Source organism: Prunus avium, chromosome 2 (genome assembly GCF_965620075.1).
Source record: "Prunus avium chromosome 2, drPruAviu1.hap1.1, whole genome shotgun sequence".
Taxonomy (NCBI): domain Eukaryota; kingdom Viridiplantae; phylum Streptophyta; class Magnoliopsida; order Rosales; family Rosaceae; genus Prunus; species Prunus avium.
The window spans coordinates 37,923,440-37,940,115 of NC_142285.1; the positions used below are offsets into that span (position 1 = coordinate 37,923,440).

Sequence of the window (16,676 nt, forward strand, 5' to 3'; positions counted from 1 at the left end):
GCGTTATGTGTGCCTAAATACGCGTAATACATGAATAATAATTTTAATATAATTACGGAAACACCAAGGTTAGTGGTTTTCATGTCGGCGAAGTATAATTACGTCAAGTAGCTTCCTTTACTAACTTTGCTCAAGCCAAAGCCAAATGCCAGCCTTCTTTTCCTTTTGCACTTTTGCTTTTCTAGAATGAACGGCTATTGGGTTGGCGCACACACAACTTTGCAGTCTAGAATGATGAACCATTAAACTTGCCAAAAAATGAAAATCAGTCAACCATGAAAATGAATTTTTATATTCAAACTAAGATTCTCCAACTTATTCTCAATTTAGATCTCTTTCTCTATTGGGTTTCACAAATTAAATCATTTTTATATCGATAAACAAAATAAAAATTATTACAAGAAATGCTTCCTCTGTAATGAATAGTTCACCTCTGCATTGCATGTGTATGTTAACAAAACTTTCCTTCTGATGTTTCAAGAAAAGCAAATTTGCCACGGTTCAACTGACTAGATTTCTTTGTTGATACGGAGAACATTTGACCTTACATTACATGTCTGTTCTGTAATAACATATCTAAATGAGACATCAAAACTGGAAATGATTATCAATAGGATCAAAATTTGCTCAGTGCATCTGATAAAGGTCCAGAAATTGTCGTTTCATGCGATTTAGCAATCAAGAATTTTCTTTTCTCCTCATCTTTCCTTCTCGGACGCCTTCAACAGACACTGTGCCTTTTCTTTTCCCTGATTGTCTACCATTAACACCTTCAGTCACCCTCTCTTTCTGAGACTGCTTTATTTTCTTTTGTGCTTTCTTGGTGATTTCCTCTGCTTCAGAGAACTGCAGCAAGTACCATAACAGGAGTAAAGATTTGATTTAAGTTGGCTAAACTTGTCTCCCTCCCTCTCTCGCTCCCTCTCCCTCTCCTTCTCCTTCTCCCTCTCCCTCTCCCCCCGTTGTTGTTAATATGCATCAGAGGGGGCTGGGATAGTTCAATCCCGCATATTAAAAGCCAAAAGTTTATTTATTGATTCTGACAGCCTTTACATAATGCCATTATGCAACCGCTAGACTACCCCCATAGTTAACAAACAAGATGACATGCCCAGTCAAATCATAAGTGATAAAAACAACACATAAATAAGGTTTGCTGTGTTGTACCTTCTCAAAAAAGGCCAAATTTCTAGAAGCAGCCTTGTCCACGATGCTTTTATAATATTGTGTAAACGAAGTATTGCCACTGTGCTTTTCAAGCTGCATGAAATAACCATTTAACAGATCAAAAACCAAGTCACATTCATCAAGTTCCGAAAATATTGACCATAAAGATTGCAGACCTGGAGAAATGATTCTACAGATTGTTGATCTTTTGGTGAAAAAGGCACCTCATCTCTCTTCTTCCGCACAAATTCAATGTTTTGCTCCACCTGCAGTTCAAGAATCAGAGCTTTTTGGTCACATCAGAAAGATAATTCCTATTGCATTAATTACATTACCAGCCAGCCATGGAGGCAGTACAAGCAGTCTATTAACAATGTTGGTGAGTTCAGAAAAACCTATAAAGGAGCCATTACTGTGCCAAACATTCTTTTCCATCTAATAGTTTTATTCGAATTTCCCTCACACAACTTTGGAAATATGATTTTTCAAGATGGTTGACCAGGCTGGACCCAGGCATGAAATAATATCAGTACAGCCTATTTCAATTTGACAGCCTGAATATTGAGACCACACATGCCTCCCTAAATTTTTTAATGAGCTATGGCCTACTAAAGAGGAAGTTAGTAGATAAGAGACCTATGTCTCAAGTGTCCCTAACTCCGGAAAATAAATTCCTTTGTCAAGGAGATAGATGCAAGTAAACACTAAATTCTTCTATGATAACTGTACCTGATCAATAAAACGCTTCACTATACGCTTGAAACTCTCTATAGTAGTTATCTCATGAAACTTCCTCAAACGGACAAGGGGAATAGTCGCCAGATCAGGAAAAGAAATATGACGACTCCACTGAGCAAAGTGCGCTGCAAGCAGTTCGATAACAGATAGAACACACTGTTCTTGGAAGTTCCTTGATTTTAACCAATGCTTCGGAAACTGTACCAAAAATATTTAATAACAAAAATAAGTAAAACCAGACCGAATTGCATAACCAAATTGCACACTTTATTTTTTAATGTTACTAATTCCTAACCTTTACAGAACATAAAATATTGGTGTCTTTTCCAGGTTTCCCGACATCCTTGCCAATTTTATATTCCAGAATATCCAACACCATGGAGGCAACAGGAATGAAAATGCCAGTGGAAGAGGAGAGATGATTCAGCCATTGAATGCATTTGATTCTTAAAGGCAAATATCTGGGTCCAGAAAACAAGACAGCCACTCCATTTATAATCTGAATGATCGTAAAGAGCAATGGATGAAGATCATAGTCATGTATGTTGGCTGATATAAACATAACCCATAGATCAATGCAACTAGTGTACTGCCAACTGCATATCTTCTTGACCGCTTCCTGGACATAGAAAATGAGGAAGAATTTCAGGGAAAATATCACTGGTAAATTCTAAATACCATAATTTCTTGTAAAGTACACACTCCCACACACACATAAACTAACTTGAAATGGCAAAAAAAATTATCTGCCTGAACTGAATTTAAGGAAACAAGCAGCCAAGAGGATTGTACTAATGGTGGCAATACCTTCTTCTTTGTCAATAAACCCTGCTTCAGTATCTTAGCAAGTTGCTGGATGGACATTGATGCTTTCCTCGATGCTTTTTGCAGATCCACAGAGCATAGCTCCACAAAGGAGTTTCTTAGAAATTGTATGTGTTGAAATAGAACAGGCTCCAAAAATTGGCAATGACCAATAAAGGATTTATATGTATTAACAAAGCAGGTGTCAAAGCAATCAGAGCGAAACACAGAAGCCACATCACGTATGATGAGAAAGGATAGAGATGATATAGTCCCTCTTCCAGTTGCCCACAGATGAACGGCAATCTGCATGTTTAATTTCAAATGTTAGGCATGAATCACACGACATGACCTGGCACAAGATTGACATAAAATATAAAACTTGTGTAGCTATATAATATGAATATGGTTATGACTAGCACTTTAAAAGATCACCCAAACTTGCAGGATGCCATAAGTTAAACTCACATCTGCTCTGTTTGTGTGTGTTCTTGCATGCATGCAGAGAGAGAGAGAGAGAGAGAGAGAGAATTCTCCAAATATACATAAACAAATGCATGATAATTGTATAAAACATCTGTATACGGGTGATACACAGAATGATTTGATGTTAACATCAATGCCATTCATTAATTTAATTTGTACTATCTTGTCATTCATTTAGAGATACCTTGATGAGTCTGCGGAGCAAAGAAGGAAAAGCAACAAAAAATGTCATAGAAGCTCTGATCTGTGCTAAGGAGAAGGCCAATATCTCAGAGTCATTAACCTCATTCAGAAGAAAAAGGGTACTCCTCAAATAAGATTTTATCAGTGGCTTAAGAGGATTCCATTTTGAATTCTTGGTCAAATCCAATTTTTTCTCTTTCTTGGGATTGGAGCTTGACATGCCCATTAGCCCCCTAAATATATTATCAGCCTCGTTAAGCATAAATATCAGTGTCTTGCAAAAGGTTTCACTGTTCTGAATTCCATGGCATGAATCAGCATCAATGACCCTGGTTGATTCAGCTCCATAGTGGCAAGCAGCCCGGTACCCATTTAATAGACTAGTAAGTGCAGGCACACTTTGATGCTCCCTGACTAGTTGACACCAAGAATCAACGGTGGAGCTGGTCAACAACTTGCCCCAATTAAAATTCACACCACCTACATTATCTGGCTGCATATCCTCATCGCTGATCTCATCCTCATCAGCATACTGTAAAGTGCATGAGCACAATCGAGAAAAAGAAGGGACATCAAACAGCCAAACCAGATGACAGACACAAATTAACTTTACAATATAAACAGTAGACATCTTTGCTGCTATAAATGATACTCAAAAATTGAAGTGCAATGTCACAATAGATATTACTTACAACTTTGTTTCTGAGCTGTTCAGACCCCTTATGATAGCTTTTCAGAAAGCTAGAAAATTCTGGATCCTGAATTTTTCCAAGCAAGCATGATCATCAAAAAAATTATAAAATAAAATAAAATTTAATGGGAGGTGGAGAAAGATAGTGGTAGGATGAGCAAAATAGGGTGGAAACAGAAGCAATCTTCTTAAAAACATGTACTTTAAAGTAATATCCATGACCATTACCTTTTCCTTCAATTTGTCTAATTTTTTTGTTTTCTTCACAAGTTCCAATTGAATTTCGCTGTTCTGCACAGACAAAGCACCACTACTACTACCAAAGTTGCCTGCATACAAATTTCATAAAATGTAAAATGGAGGGGAGAAGAAAATAAAAATTGATAACGGAATGATACAAAACCAACAGATGGTAGTACTGCCCTCACCTTCTTGAGAATTCTCATTTTCACTATGAGCTAGATGCAGATGGCTTGAGTCCTAATCATAGTTAGAAAAAAATAATAATAAACATTTAATCCAAAAAGTTCCAGTAGAGTGACTGAAGTTAAGAAGACTTCCCAGGAAAATGTATTTTTCAATACCTCCGAAAGATAGCCATCACTGTCTGAATCATCTCCAAACACATCACTGTCATCTTCACTGAATATTGCATCAAGAGGATTGTCTTCTATGTATTCGGCTTCAGTATTTCTGATAACAATTTTTTCAAATTAATGTTTCTGGAATCCTTTTAATAATACAGTTTCAGATGGTATAACACTTATAATGCCGATACAGAAAACTACCAAATGAAAGCATATAGTACTAAAAATACGAGGAGAATATGATACGAGTATATGAAATGAAAAAACCATTAAATGAGAAAAACGTCCCTCTTCTTACCTTGCATCAGACAACACTATCACGTCCTTTTTTTGTTCTTTAGCAGGATCTTCTTGCCCACCTCCTGCAACAATTGAATTAACATTTTGCCAATACAGAAATCAGAGAAGTAAGAAACATTACATATAGTTAAAGCTACAAAATTCAACAAACCCCAAATTACATGCATTCAAAAACCAAAGCTTTCACAACATACACCATATTCCACATAAGCAAATATAAATTCTAAATACAAATGCAACAAAAACCCAAGTTATGAACACACTAAAAGAATCAAATCAACTGCTAATTACTAATTACTGAAGTTTCAAACTTTCAATAACTATTCCCATATCGAATTATTAAAATATGTGAGAGAGAGCTTACTCTTAGAAGTTTTCTTTTTGTTGAACTTAGAATTCAACTTGCGGTTTCTTCTGAGCACAGACTGAAGATTCTTCTTCGAAAACTTCCTGGCCTTCTTCCCCAGCTTCCCCATGTCGCTGACAAACTTGCTTTCAAACACATCAACTTCATCAAATAACGAAAACCTCCAAGAAAAATGAAAGCACAGAAAAAATACTCATGAACACAAATATGTTGTATGCTTACTTATCGTCTTCAATGGAAGCTGCTTCTTCTTTTCTGCTCAGGCGCCTCAACTGTGACAAAAACCAACTCCCTTCGTTTAACCTGATTTGGCTCCCCGCTTCCCTTGAACCCAAAACCCAAAACTACATCGTTTTTGTCCTGTGAAAATGAAAGCCTTTACACCTTGGGCTTAGCCTAGCCTAAGACTCGCCCAAAATTATGGGCTTAGCTCAAGTTTTGATTTTGAATGGCACTTTTTTGCCAATTGGGCAAAAACCCTATGACCACCATAAACAAGGAGAAAACATTTATAAAAAAAAAAAAAGAGGACCCGCCTAGCGCCTAGCGCCTAGCGATTAGGAGACCACGTGTCAAAAGCAGTATAGCCGCGCGGCTATACTATTTTAAAATAATAAATAATAAAAAACCATAGTATGGCCGCCCGGCTATACTATTTTAAAAACTAAATAAATAAAAACCCGAGTATAGCCGCCCGGCTATACTATTTTTAAAACTAAATAAATAAAGAACTATTTTTTTTTAAAAGAGGACCACCTAAGTTTTTTGGTTTTATAAAAAAAATACCACAGTATAGCCGCCCGGCCATACTATTTATTAAAATAATTTTTTTTAAATGACCTTCCTAGTTGCATTAGTTTATAGATATTAATTTGCTAGTTTCAACATATATAAAGCATATATTGAATATAGAGAAATTTCACAGTAAATCAATCTTAGAGTTCAATTTTTTTTCTTCTTTTTTTGTGGGAAACATACTTTGGACTATAAATGTATGTGTTTTTCTGAAAGAAAAAAAAATTGTATTACTCTCACTTTTCTTGATTATTTTTTTGTAAGTTGGATTCCCACATAATGTGTGTGTGTCTTTTCTTGAAAATAATTGTATTACCCTTATGTATGTATATTTTTTTTTCTAAATTATATTTAAAAATTCATCTATTTTGTAAACGTAGATATCAAAATTCGAAAGAAAAAAAAACCCTAATTAAAAACTACTTTTGCTATCTTTTTTGTTTTTTGTTTTCCATCAATGCTTGTGTGTACTGCTTATTGGATAAGTCTATGAGCATGCATCAAATTGATGCGGTAGGTATTCAGTTAGGGCTTGCTACAAAGACATGAGTTCATTACTTGGTTAATTTGATTTCGATCTAAATGTGCATGCCTCATGTCCATCAATGCTGTCTATAAAGGGGTTCCACAAGAACACACTCCATAAATAATGATGAAATTTGAGTGTCATGGGTTTTCTAACACAACCATGATGCTAAGAAATTTGAAACTTAAGATCTCTGGTCTATAAGTCGAAGTCTTTTTAAATTAGGCTAAATCCCATAAAAAAAAAAAAAGCTCTTGATCTTGACTTATGGTATATATTTATGCCTATGAAAATGCGGCTTATCTCAACTTTTCTCCCCTTCTTGGCACATTGTTTGACACCACATCATTACAATGAAAAGACAATCATACGGTAGAATTCAAAGTGAAAATGCCACGTATGTTGACAATAAAAGAAAATTAGGAAAGTAGTTTGACTGATCATGGATATATTGCTTATAAGGTATGGCTATTGATTTGTCTAGCATATCGTTGACAAAATGTGATTGTTAGTTGAAAGCCACAAAGAAATCAATTAAAATCACACAAAGTCACAATTGACTACATGATTGCATGAGCACCTGTGACAGAGTGAAGATTACTCAACGTGCACTCCAAATTCAGACTTAATAATTGACAAAGATAAGGATAAAACTTCATCACTCATCATGTCAAAGTTGAGAACATGTCCATTAGGTGCATAAGTTCAAATCATCCGATTCAAATCGTAAACGGATGATTTGGTTTAGTTTTGATTATCAAAAGATCAAATGAGAATCAACTTGTATTTATTTGCTTCTTCTTTGATTTTGATTTTCTATAATTCTCTAGAATTGATAAAATTTAAGACGTTAGAATGGTAGAAATTAAAAAAGAATACGACTTTATAATGTTAGTATGCTCTAGAATGGGCTAACTAATGATTGAAAAAAATGGGATTTGAGTATTAAACCGATCCAAACCGGACCGTGTCACCTAACATAAGCATTACTCTAACTGAGATTACATGAACAATAAAGAGAAGAATATGTATACAAGTTTCCGCAGGCAAGTATTTCCTCTGATCATCTATGAGCCTACAATTTAATATCATTCACGTGCAAATGAGGCAATTGGCATGTGACACCATCAATGTTACGACCAAATACAAGCCCCTCTCTTTAAAATTCTGTGTGGTGGCCTCACAAGAATATATATTGATATCAGCTAAAATGGGGTAATGGGACCAAGCCTTTCTATACACTTTAGCTCAAGTGGGTAATGTAGGGTTTCTTCAGACACCTAATCACCTTCTTATATGCAACTAAAGACTGCAGAAGTTAGGTCTTGGCTACAGCCATCATTGCTAAATGAGATTTTATGTTTGCACCACTAAAGAAAGTTTTATACTTGATATGCAAGTTATATAATTCTTATACCAAATTGTTATTATCAGCGCCTTGAATTTGATTGCTTGAAAAAGAAGGAACCTTTTTGTTTCTTCCTGTTTTTAGATTTGTGAGGCATGCCGTGTTTGGAGGAAGCAGAGAATTGCTGTGGTTCCTGTTGCAGCAGATCAGATGATGGCTGTCCAAAAAAATAACTACTACCGGTACTGGTACTTTGAAAAAGTAAAACAGAAGGACAAAGACAGCGGGGTTGTTGTTGTCTAAATCGTTTTTTGTTTCTTGCTAAAATAGAAACCCCAGTCTGTAGGCCCCTCGAGCTTTCCCTTAACCCCCCATTCCCTCCCCTACTCTGGTAAGCTTGTTCTGTTTTCGAACGTTGAAGCTTTCTTCAACAAGATCTGGTCCCCTCTCCTCTTCTCTTTCTTTCCCTCTCCCCTTTTATTCACAAAAGCCCCCTGCTAGAAAACCCCTTTGGTTATTTTGTGTTGTTTTTTTCAAGGGGAGAGGGAGTTCCCAAAAACTGACAGAGATCTGGGAATTTTCAAGCAGAGGTAAGAGTGTGTGTGTCCTTTTGTTTTGGCCTGTGTTTTTCTGATACATTTGTCCATTACATGGTTCTAAACTTGTGAGTTCTGCTGTCATTTTATGACTCTCTCTCTGTCTCTCTCTGTCTCTCTCTGTGAGTGTGCCTAATGCCTGTAAGTTGCTGCAAGTAGGATATTTTGATCTGGGTTCTATGGTTTTTGTGAAGATCTTGCAATTTTTTCATCTGGGTCTGGCGCTATTTATTGTTTGCATTAATGAATCACTGAAAGTTTGTATCTTTATTTGTTGGGTTGGCAGTTTTTTATTTATTTAGTTTTTTCCGTTCTTTTACCCTTTCAAATTAGGGGGTTATTGATTGTGTTTATTGGGCGTTGAATTAGATCAATCTATATTTAAGATATAAATTTCCTTCCAAAAAGTCATAATTTGATGGTTGAGCTATACCGAATTCGTGGTTATTTCCATTCCTTGTTTATGTAGTTTGAACTTTGACTTTCAACTTTCCAGGTTCATTGTTCCTTTGAATTCCAGTACATTTGATAAATTTGATAACTTTGATAACTTTCCTTGTTTATTAATATTGCCTAGGTGCCAAATTTCGTAACTTTCTCTGTTTTGGCAGCATGCTTTGCTAGGAAATGGGGAGGAAAGGGAGTTGGTTTTCTGCAGTGAAGAAAGCCCTCATCCCTGATTCAAAGGAAAAGAAAGATCAGGTTTGCATGGTTAAATTGAACTTTCATCATCTTATATTGAAGATTATTATGAGTTTCTAATTCAAAATAATTTTACGTTAATTCCAGAAAACACACAAGTCAAAGAAAAAATGGTTTGGGAAGCAGAAGAATGAGGGTGTTGTTTCTTCATACGAAGAAAGTGCGTTGGTTATCCCTGCCCCTGACACGACCCCTGCCCCTCCTCCTCCTCCTCTGCCTCCAAAACAAGATGTCAAATTAGCTGAGGCTGAGAATGCACAGAGCAAGCATGTTTACTCTGTGGCACTTGCCACTGCCGTGGCTGCAGAGGCAGCTGTTGCTGCCGCTCAGGCTGCCGCAGAGGTGGTTCGTCTTACTGCTGTGCCTGCGCCCCATTACTCACTTCAGGAGGTAGCAGCTGTCAAGATTCAGACGGCATTCCGAGGGCACTTGGTAGGTCTTATTTTGCTATATTATTCTGTAATCCTAATTGATTCATGTCCTTAACTTTTTAGCCATAAGATGTTTGGTTTGTGATAAAATGTAGAAGTAAACCTTTTGTTCTTGTTATGGAGAAGAACTTAGATTTTTTGAAACAATTTACTTATTTTTTATACGAGGAACAATCTACTTATGGTTATTACTTAGTTGTTTGGGAAATGAGCCTTTCATATCTGGTTCTATTGAATTGATAATATTTCAAGGTCAACTTCCATATTATTACTGAATGTTGACAGCATGTACAAAAGTTATTCTGTTTTGGCAAAGCAATAAATAACAATCTACTCTCATAACTTCAACATATCCATTATTGAGCTATGAGCTGTATGTGTTAAATGAGCTTTTATGTAATTTGTGATTTCAGGCCAGAAGGGCATTGCGGGCTTTGAGGGGGTTGGTGAGGTTGAAATCATTGATAGAGGGCCAATCTGTTAAACGGCAAGCAACTACCACACTAAGATGCATGCAGACTCTTGCTCGTGTGCAGTCTCAGATTCGTGCTAGGAGAATTAGAATGTCCGAGGAGAATCAGGCACTTCAGCGACAGCTCCAACACAAACAAGAGAAAGAGCTTGAGAAACTCAAAGCTTCTGTAAGTTTATAAACTTTATATTATGTTTATTTAAGCTGTCTATGTGTGCTCCTGTACAATTGTGATGGTTGTGGTTTGTTCATCTATTTTCATCCTTTCTTTCGCTTTGTTTTTCTTGTTGGTCAATTCCACAATTTGCTTGCATTTGCTCTGCCATTTGTGTGCATCTGAGTTGCAATGTTCTGGTGAAATTGGCCAGAAAACTTTTTATTAAAAAAAAGAAGAGAAGATTATTAAAGTTTTCATCTGGATCCAATTTTATCTTAACTTTAAAAAAGATTCTAAAAGAAGCAAAAATTTAACTCTCTTTTCTCCAAAATGAAACAAAAAATTTGGTTTGAAGGGCCATAGTTTCACAAAGAACTTCAGTGGAATTTTTGCAAAGAGCGAAAAAGGTTTAATTAAGAACCCACTCTTGCCTTTTGTATCGGTCAGTTTTTTGTTTTTACATTTATCAGAAATTACATGGAGGAATATTTGGTTTTGCTTCCATGCACCGTTCTCTGAGCTTAATTTCCAATTTATTTCACCCTCTAGTTTTAGATTAGTAGAAATCTCTCTCTCATCACACACAAACATGAAGACTTGGATATCTCTACATTTTGTAATCACCATACAATCCTAGTCGGGCTTTAATCTTTGTTTTTTGTATATATAATCAACTTGTGACAGATGGGAGAAGAATGGAATGACAGCACCCAATCTAAGGAGCAGGTTGAGGCAAAGCTACAAAGCAAACAAGAAGCTGCTATAAGAAGAGAAAGGGCTTTGGCTTATTCATTCTCTCACCAGGTAGCCTAGTTCCCTTTTGCAATTTTTTAAAGGATTACAGGCAGTCTATTGTTGGCAATTTTTGAAATATGATTTAAGATTTTGTTGTGATGTCCCTAAGTGACTAGTAGGGAGTCGTAAGTTAAAAATCTATTTGATATCTCACTATTATTATTAATATATTGAATCAAACTTCAACCTTAAACTGACCCGGATAATAATATCTCTTTAACAGCAAATGTGGAAGAACTCTTCAAAATCTGAACATCCTACGTTCATGGATCCCAGCAATCCCCACTGGGGTTGGAGTTGGTTAGAGCGATGGATGGCTGCAAGGCCGTGGGAAAGCCGAAGTACAGTAGACTACAATGACAGGGCCTCCATGAGGAGTTCAGCTAGCCGTGCCTCCGTGTCCGTTGGGGAAATCACCAAAGCTTATACACTTCGTGATAATAAGCCTTCCCCTAGGACCCCTACTGCCGTAAAATCAAGCAGGCCTCCTAGTCGCCAATCCCCTTCAACCCCTTTCTCCAGGGCACAATCTTCATCATCAGTGACCGGGAAAACACCAAGAGGAAATGGCTGGGGAGGAGATGAGGACTCCAGGAGTACATTCAGCGTCCAGTCAGAGCGCTTCAACAGGAGGCATAGCATTGCAGGGTCCTCTGTGAGAGATGACGAGAGCCTTGCAAGCTCGCCTTCAGTTCCAAGTTACATGACACCCACAAAATCAACAAAGGCCAGGTCTCGGTTGGCAAGCCCAAGCTCAAACCAGTTTGACAAGAATGGGACACCATCAGAGAAGGGATCAGTGAGTTCTGTAAAGAAGCGGTTGTCATACCCTGCTTCCCCAGCTGGACCAAGAAGGCACTCAGGTCCTCCTAGGGTTGATACTAGCTCTGTTAAAGGCACTGCCGTGCTTGAGAAGAACGTTAGCAATGGAGGGGGCAGCAGGTAGTGATAAGCCTAGTGAGGTGTGCATGTAAAATAAAGCAAGAATGTACTTAGGTAGATGTTGAGGTGAAGAAGATTGAATAAAAGATGTGTCAGGGCTTTGTTAGAGGGTGGAGGAAAGAGAAAACAAAAATTAGTTTTGTCATTTCATGTCTGTTTCAGTTGTCTTCATCATTAATGCCAACATTTTTTTTCCTTCTTTTCAGTAACCTTTGGCTGTTAGGGCTTGTTATTTATAATGGAGTAGCCTAGCAGGATTGGACTGGAGGTTGATGTTAATTCATGGTAACAGATATATGATTTCTTTAGCTGTGTGCAGATTGATGTGGTTCTGTTTTCCTCATTTGGTTCCTCTATTTCTGTTTGTTCCTGGATTCTTGAGATTGCAAGGGAAACTCAGTGCACCTTGTTTATGAATCATTTGTATTTTGACTCATCGTTGCTTCATTTTTCAGTGGATAAAGTTCATTTGTTTCTAACTTTTCTTCTTGCTACTTCTCTAACATTCATCAACACAACCATGAATTTCTGATTCTCATTCAATCTGTGCTCTTACCTCCTCCCTGTCTTCCCCACCTTTCTCCTCCTAGACTCCTAGTTTGCTCAATGCTGGAATCTCCTTTGTGAGAAAAACTTGGCCGGGAAGCGCCTTGTCACGTTGGCAGGTCTCGAGTACTCACTGAAATTGGCCGGGAATGGCTCTTGACACACTCACTGAATTGTGACCATATTCACAATTTGAAAGCATTACTTGTCTCTGATCTTGACACTCATCGAGACTTTAGCCTTCTGACTGACTTGTAGTAAAGGTACAGAGGAACACAAAATTGTAATTTGCCAAAATTTTGCCGAATAAAACACGTACTTATTTTATTGGTATAGCCGCGCGGCTATACCAAATTAATATCTATAAATGGTAAACTAATGCAACTAGGAGGGTCTTTTTTCTTAATTTTTTATTAAATACTATAGCCGAGCGGCTATACTCGTTTTTAAATTTTCTTTGAACAAATAGTATGGCCGTGTGGTTATACTTTGTTTTTCAATTTTTTTTAAGAAGAAATAGTATAGCAGCGCGGCTATACTCTGTTTTCTTGAATATTATTCAAAGAAATAGTATAGCCGGCGGCTATACACGGTTTTTAAATTTTTTTAAAAGAAATAGTATAGCCGCACGGCCATGCGGGTTTTTAAATTTTTTTTTAACAGAAATAGGATAGCCGCCCCGGCTATACACTGTTTTTTTTTTTTCAAGAAATAGTATAGCCGATAGGCTATACTCTGTTTTTTAAAAGAAATATCGGTTTTTTTATTTATAAGAAATTGTATAGCCGCACGGCTATACCTGGTTTTTTTATTTTTATTTTATTTTTTACAGAGATAGTATAGGCGGTCAGCTATACTCTGTTTTTTTTAAAGAAATAGTATCGCCGCTCGTCTGTACTCTGTTTTTCTAATTTTTTTTTTATAAAAATAGGATAGTGGCGCTGCTATACTCTGTTTCTTTTAAAGAAATAGAGGTTTTTCTAATTGTTTTTAAAAGAAATAGTATAGCCTACCGGCTATACTCTGTTTTTCTAATTTTTTCAAAGAAATAGTATGGCCTTTCTTTGTATACGTCTTAAAAACTCGATAAAATGCATGTTTTTTAAAGGATAATAATTTCCCCACTCCAATTTTATCCACTTACACTCTTTTTTTAGTTATAAAATGGAGTGTAAGTGGATAAAATTGGAGTGGGGAAATCACCACTCTTTTTAAAAAGCAAATATTCAAATCTTGTATACGTATTTTTTACAATATTTTCAATAATACACAATAAATTCACGTATTATATACATAATTCTCACATATTATTAAATACAAATAATGTATATGAAATATTTTAAATAAAATATATTAAAATATTATAAAATGGCCGAACATAAAGTTATTTCAACTGCTGTGTATAGAGTAAATTATTGCGTGCATCATTAAAGACTAGCCTCTCTGCATGCACTTTTGTGCCTGCGAGAGGCTTTTTTTTTAAAAAAATTAAATTTTATTTTAGAATTAAAAAAGATAATGGGTAGTTGTTTTCCATAAAAATAGGATTCATTATCCGATTTTTCTTTTAATTTTAATTTTTTAAAATATGAAAAAGTCTGAATTTATCATATTATCCTCATTTAATTAATAATTTCAATTCCTAATGTTTGTATTAAACCAAGGCATTTTCTGGTATTTTAAATGTTTCACCATTCTCTGCCTTTTGCTTTATATATATAGATTTGATGACACTGGGCCTAGTCTGAGGCCCAAATGTTTCCAGTGGGCAGTCACTTAAGTGCTTGGCCTGTTAAGCTTAGTCGTCGCAATATGATAGGCTCCTAGAGATTAATGGACGAATTAGACTTAAGATTAGGAAACATGTTGGGCAAAGCACAAGGCCTCTTCCCCAACTCAGAAGCTAAAGGCAAAAGCTCCGAGAAAGCTCTGAATGAAACCCCGAATTCTGAGCTCAGGCACGATACTTTCGACGCAATGGTGAGAAATATCTCTCTTTCCCCACCTCCTTTTTTGCTTTATTTCGCTTCATGTCTGCCTCAAAAGCAAATTTAATGTGATTTTGGTACTAGGGTTCACAAAGATTTAATTTTTGCTCTTGCTTGTTTCCATGCGAACTTAATTTTATTGAAATTTATGAGATTCAGTTAAATTAAAAATAAAAATAAAAACAAAAACTTTTGCTTGGTAGATTGGTACAGCAGGGTTTCTGCTAAATCCTAAATGTGGCTCGGTTTATTGACTTGCTGCTGTTATGCCCCTTATTTGACACTGAAGACCTGTTTTTGCCAGTGTAATTTTTGTTCTTTGTCTTTGTGCACCCATGCATGCTGGAAAATGTATTTGAGATGCAACCAAAACAATCCCCACATGGAAGATAGGGGCGTTGATCATAGAAACAATGGTTTTGAAGTGCTGCTTTGGGCTTTCTAATCAAGATTGTATGACCATGATTAGGACAGATTGCATCTTGATAAAAGGCCCACAGTTTCATATGTATTCCTTCAAATGGTCTGGTCATGATTGGATGTTATTGTCTCTAGGACTTTCCATCTCTAATTAGAGGGATCATGATTTTTTAGAAGCCTATGTGTGCTCTACGTATGTTTGGAGTTGGCTTTAAGAGGGCAGAGGCTGTTTTGTCAATTGATGTCATGCCCTTTTTCCATTTGATTCGATATATCTGTCGTGCATGTATATATCGTTTGAAACCCTCTTTGGTTAGTGCCTTCTTTTGATTGTCCAAGTGATATTTTGTGTTCTATGCTTTGGCACCTTGTGTGGCTATTAGTTGATGGTGTCTTTCTGGATTGAACCATGTGCATGTTATAATGTTCAGTAGAACTGGTGGAAATTCCCCTTTTTTATGACATGGGGCAATGGTCTTGGGAAAGGAGTTTAGTGTACTTAAAATGACAATTGAGATTGAACTTACAAATACCTTAGAATTAAAATGAAAAATTACAGTTCTGTTGAATTAATGAACTTGTAGATGTGCATCAGGCTACACCTTTTCTGGCTGGTCTTGCAGTAGCTGCTACTGCACTTGCTGGTAGATATGGTATCCAGGCTTGGCATGCGTTCAAGACACGACCGCCAAAACCTAGAATGCGGAAATTTTATGAAGGTGGTTTCCAGCAGGCAATGACAAAGAGGGAAGCAGCTCTTATTCTGGGTATCAGGTAAGAAGGATTTTTTTAATAAATAAATGTAGATTGTAGGATATTATCCTAGCCTTATTGTCGCTGTTTATTTATTCATAGTCAAGGAAAATGAAAGGATTATTGAATTGGTTTCAACCAAAATGATGGAAAACTTGAAATCATAAGGAGTGAAGCTCTGACCATCTTATCTTCTCTGTTTGTAAGCAAAATAGATAATCTTTTTGTATGGTTTCACAGGGAAAATGCACCTGCAGACAAGGTCAAGGAAGCACATAGAAAGGTGATGGTTGCAAACCATCCTGATGCAGGCGGTAGCCATTACCTAGCATCCAAAATCAATGAAGCTAAAGATGTGATGCTTGGAAAGACAAAGGGCAGTGGATCAGCATTTTGATGCATTTAAAATGCCTTGACTTCACGCCGTGTGCTAAACAGTAAAATAATTCCCCCTTCTTTATGTTCATAGGAAGCAGTGGTTGCTCATGAGTTATTTTTGTCCGAATATGTATGATCTTGAGTAAGAGGAATCCCATTACACCTCTGTGCGTGTTCAATTTTGTTCAAAAACTGATAAGGGCATCCTTATATTGAAGTGTATTTAAGTTTTTTTAACACATTTTTTGCAGTTTCAATACAATTTGAAATCTTTTGGATATAGATATAAAGCTCTTCTGATTTCATCTTGACCATCAAATTTCCTCAATGCATACAACAATCCTACTACATGGCTGGTAGCCAGTAGCCACTTTAGTCGTTATCTTGCCTTGTGATCAAAGGAGCCAATACCAATGATTACAACATAAAAATCATTATTTTCAGAGGATTATATATTCAATAAATATGGATTGGCAGACAGCTGGGAATCTCCAATTATGATGT

At 36.4% G+C, this 16,676-nt stretch overlaps 3 protein-coding genes across 4 annotated transcripts; 2 read left to right on the forward strand and 1 right to left on the reverse strand.

The window, feature by feature from the left end:
* Positions 1–490: 490 nt before the first annotated feature.
* Positions 491–5,698, reverse strand: LOC110760568 (Noc2p family). Of its 2 annotated transcripts, none has more exons than XM_021962867.2 (14): positions 5,546–5,698; positions 5,321–5,448; positions 4,955–5,018; positions 4,654–4,762; positions 4,498–4,549; positions 4,298–4,398; positions 4,071–4,136; positions 3,380–3,910; positions 2,713–3,015; positions 2,201–2,524; positions 1,897–2,103; positions 1,344–1,433; positions 1,168–1,260; positions 491–846 (listed from the first exon to the last, which is right to left on the reverse strand). In XM_021962867.2, exons 2-14 carry the CDS (start codon positions 5,430–5,432, stop codon positions 679–681), a joined length of 2,220 nt encoding a protein of 739 aa, XP_021818559.1. In that variant the 5' UTR covers positions 5,433–5,448; positions 5,546–5,698; the 3' UTR covers positions 491–678. The 2 variants fall into 2 exon arrangements, with proteins under 2 accessions (XP_021818559.1, XP_021818560.1); XM_021962868.2 differs by having other exon boundaries at positions 5,321–5,444; positions 5,546–5,696.
* Positions 5,699–8,119: 2,421 nt separating this feature from the next.
* On the forward strand, positions 8,120–12,405 carry IQD3 (IQ-domain 3). Its single transcript, XM_021962864.2, has 6 exons — positions 8,120–8,582; positions 9,200–9,290; positions 9,378–9,722; positions 10,135–10,362; positions 11,035–11,154; positions 11,369–12,405. The coding sequence occupies exons 2-6, from the start codon at positions 9,216–9,218 to the stop codon at positions 12,089–12,091; spliced, it is 1,491 nt and encodes a 496-aa protein (XP_021818556.1). The 5' UTR covers positions 8,120–8,582; positions 9,200–9,215; the 3' UTR covers positions 12,092–12,405.
* Positions 12,406–14,459: 2,054 nt separating this feature from the next.
* Positions 14,460–16,413, forward strand: LOC110760555 (mitochondrial import inner membrane translocase subunit TIM14-1). The gene is made up of 3 exons (XM_021962849.2): positions 14,460–14,613; positions 15,637–15,815; positions 16,035–16,413. Exons 1-3 carry the CDS (start codon positions 14,467–14,469, stop codon positions 16,189–16,191), a joined length of 483 nt encoding a protein of 160 aa, XP_021818541.2. The 5' UTR covers positions 14,460–14,466; the 3' UTR covers positions 16,192–16,413.
* Positions 16,414–16,676: the final 263 nt, after the last annotated feature.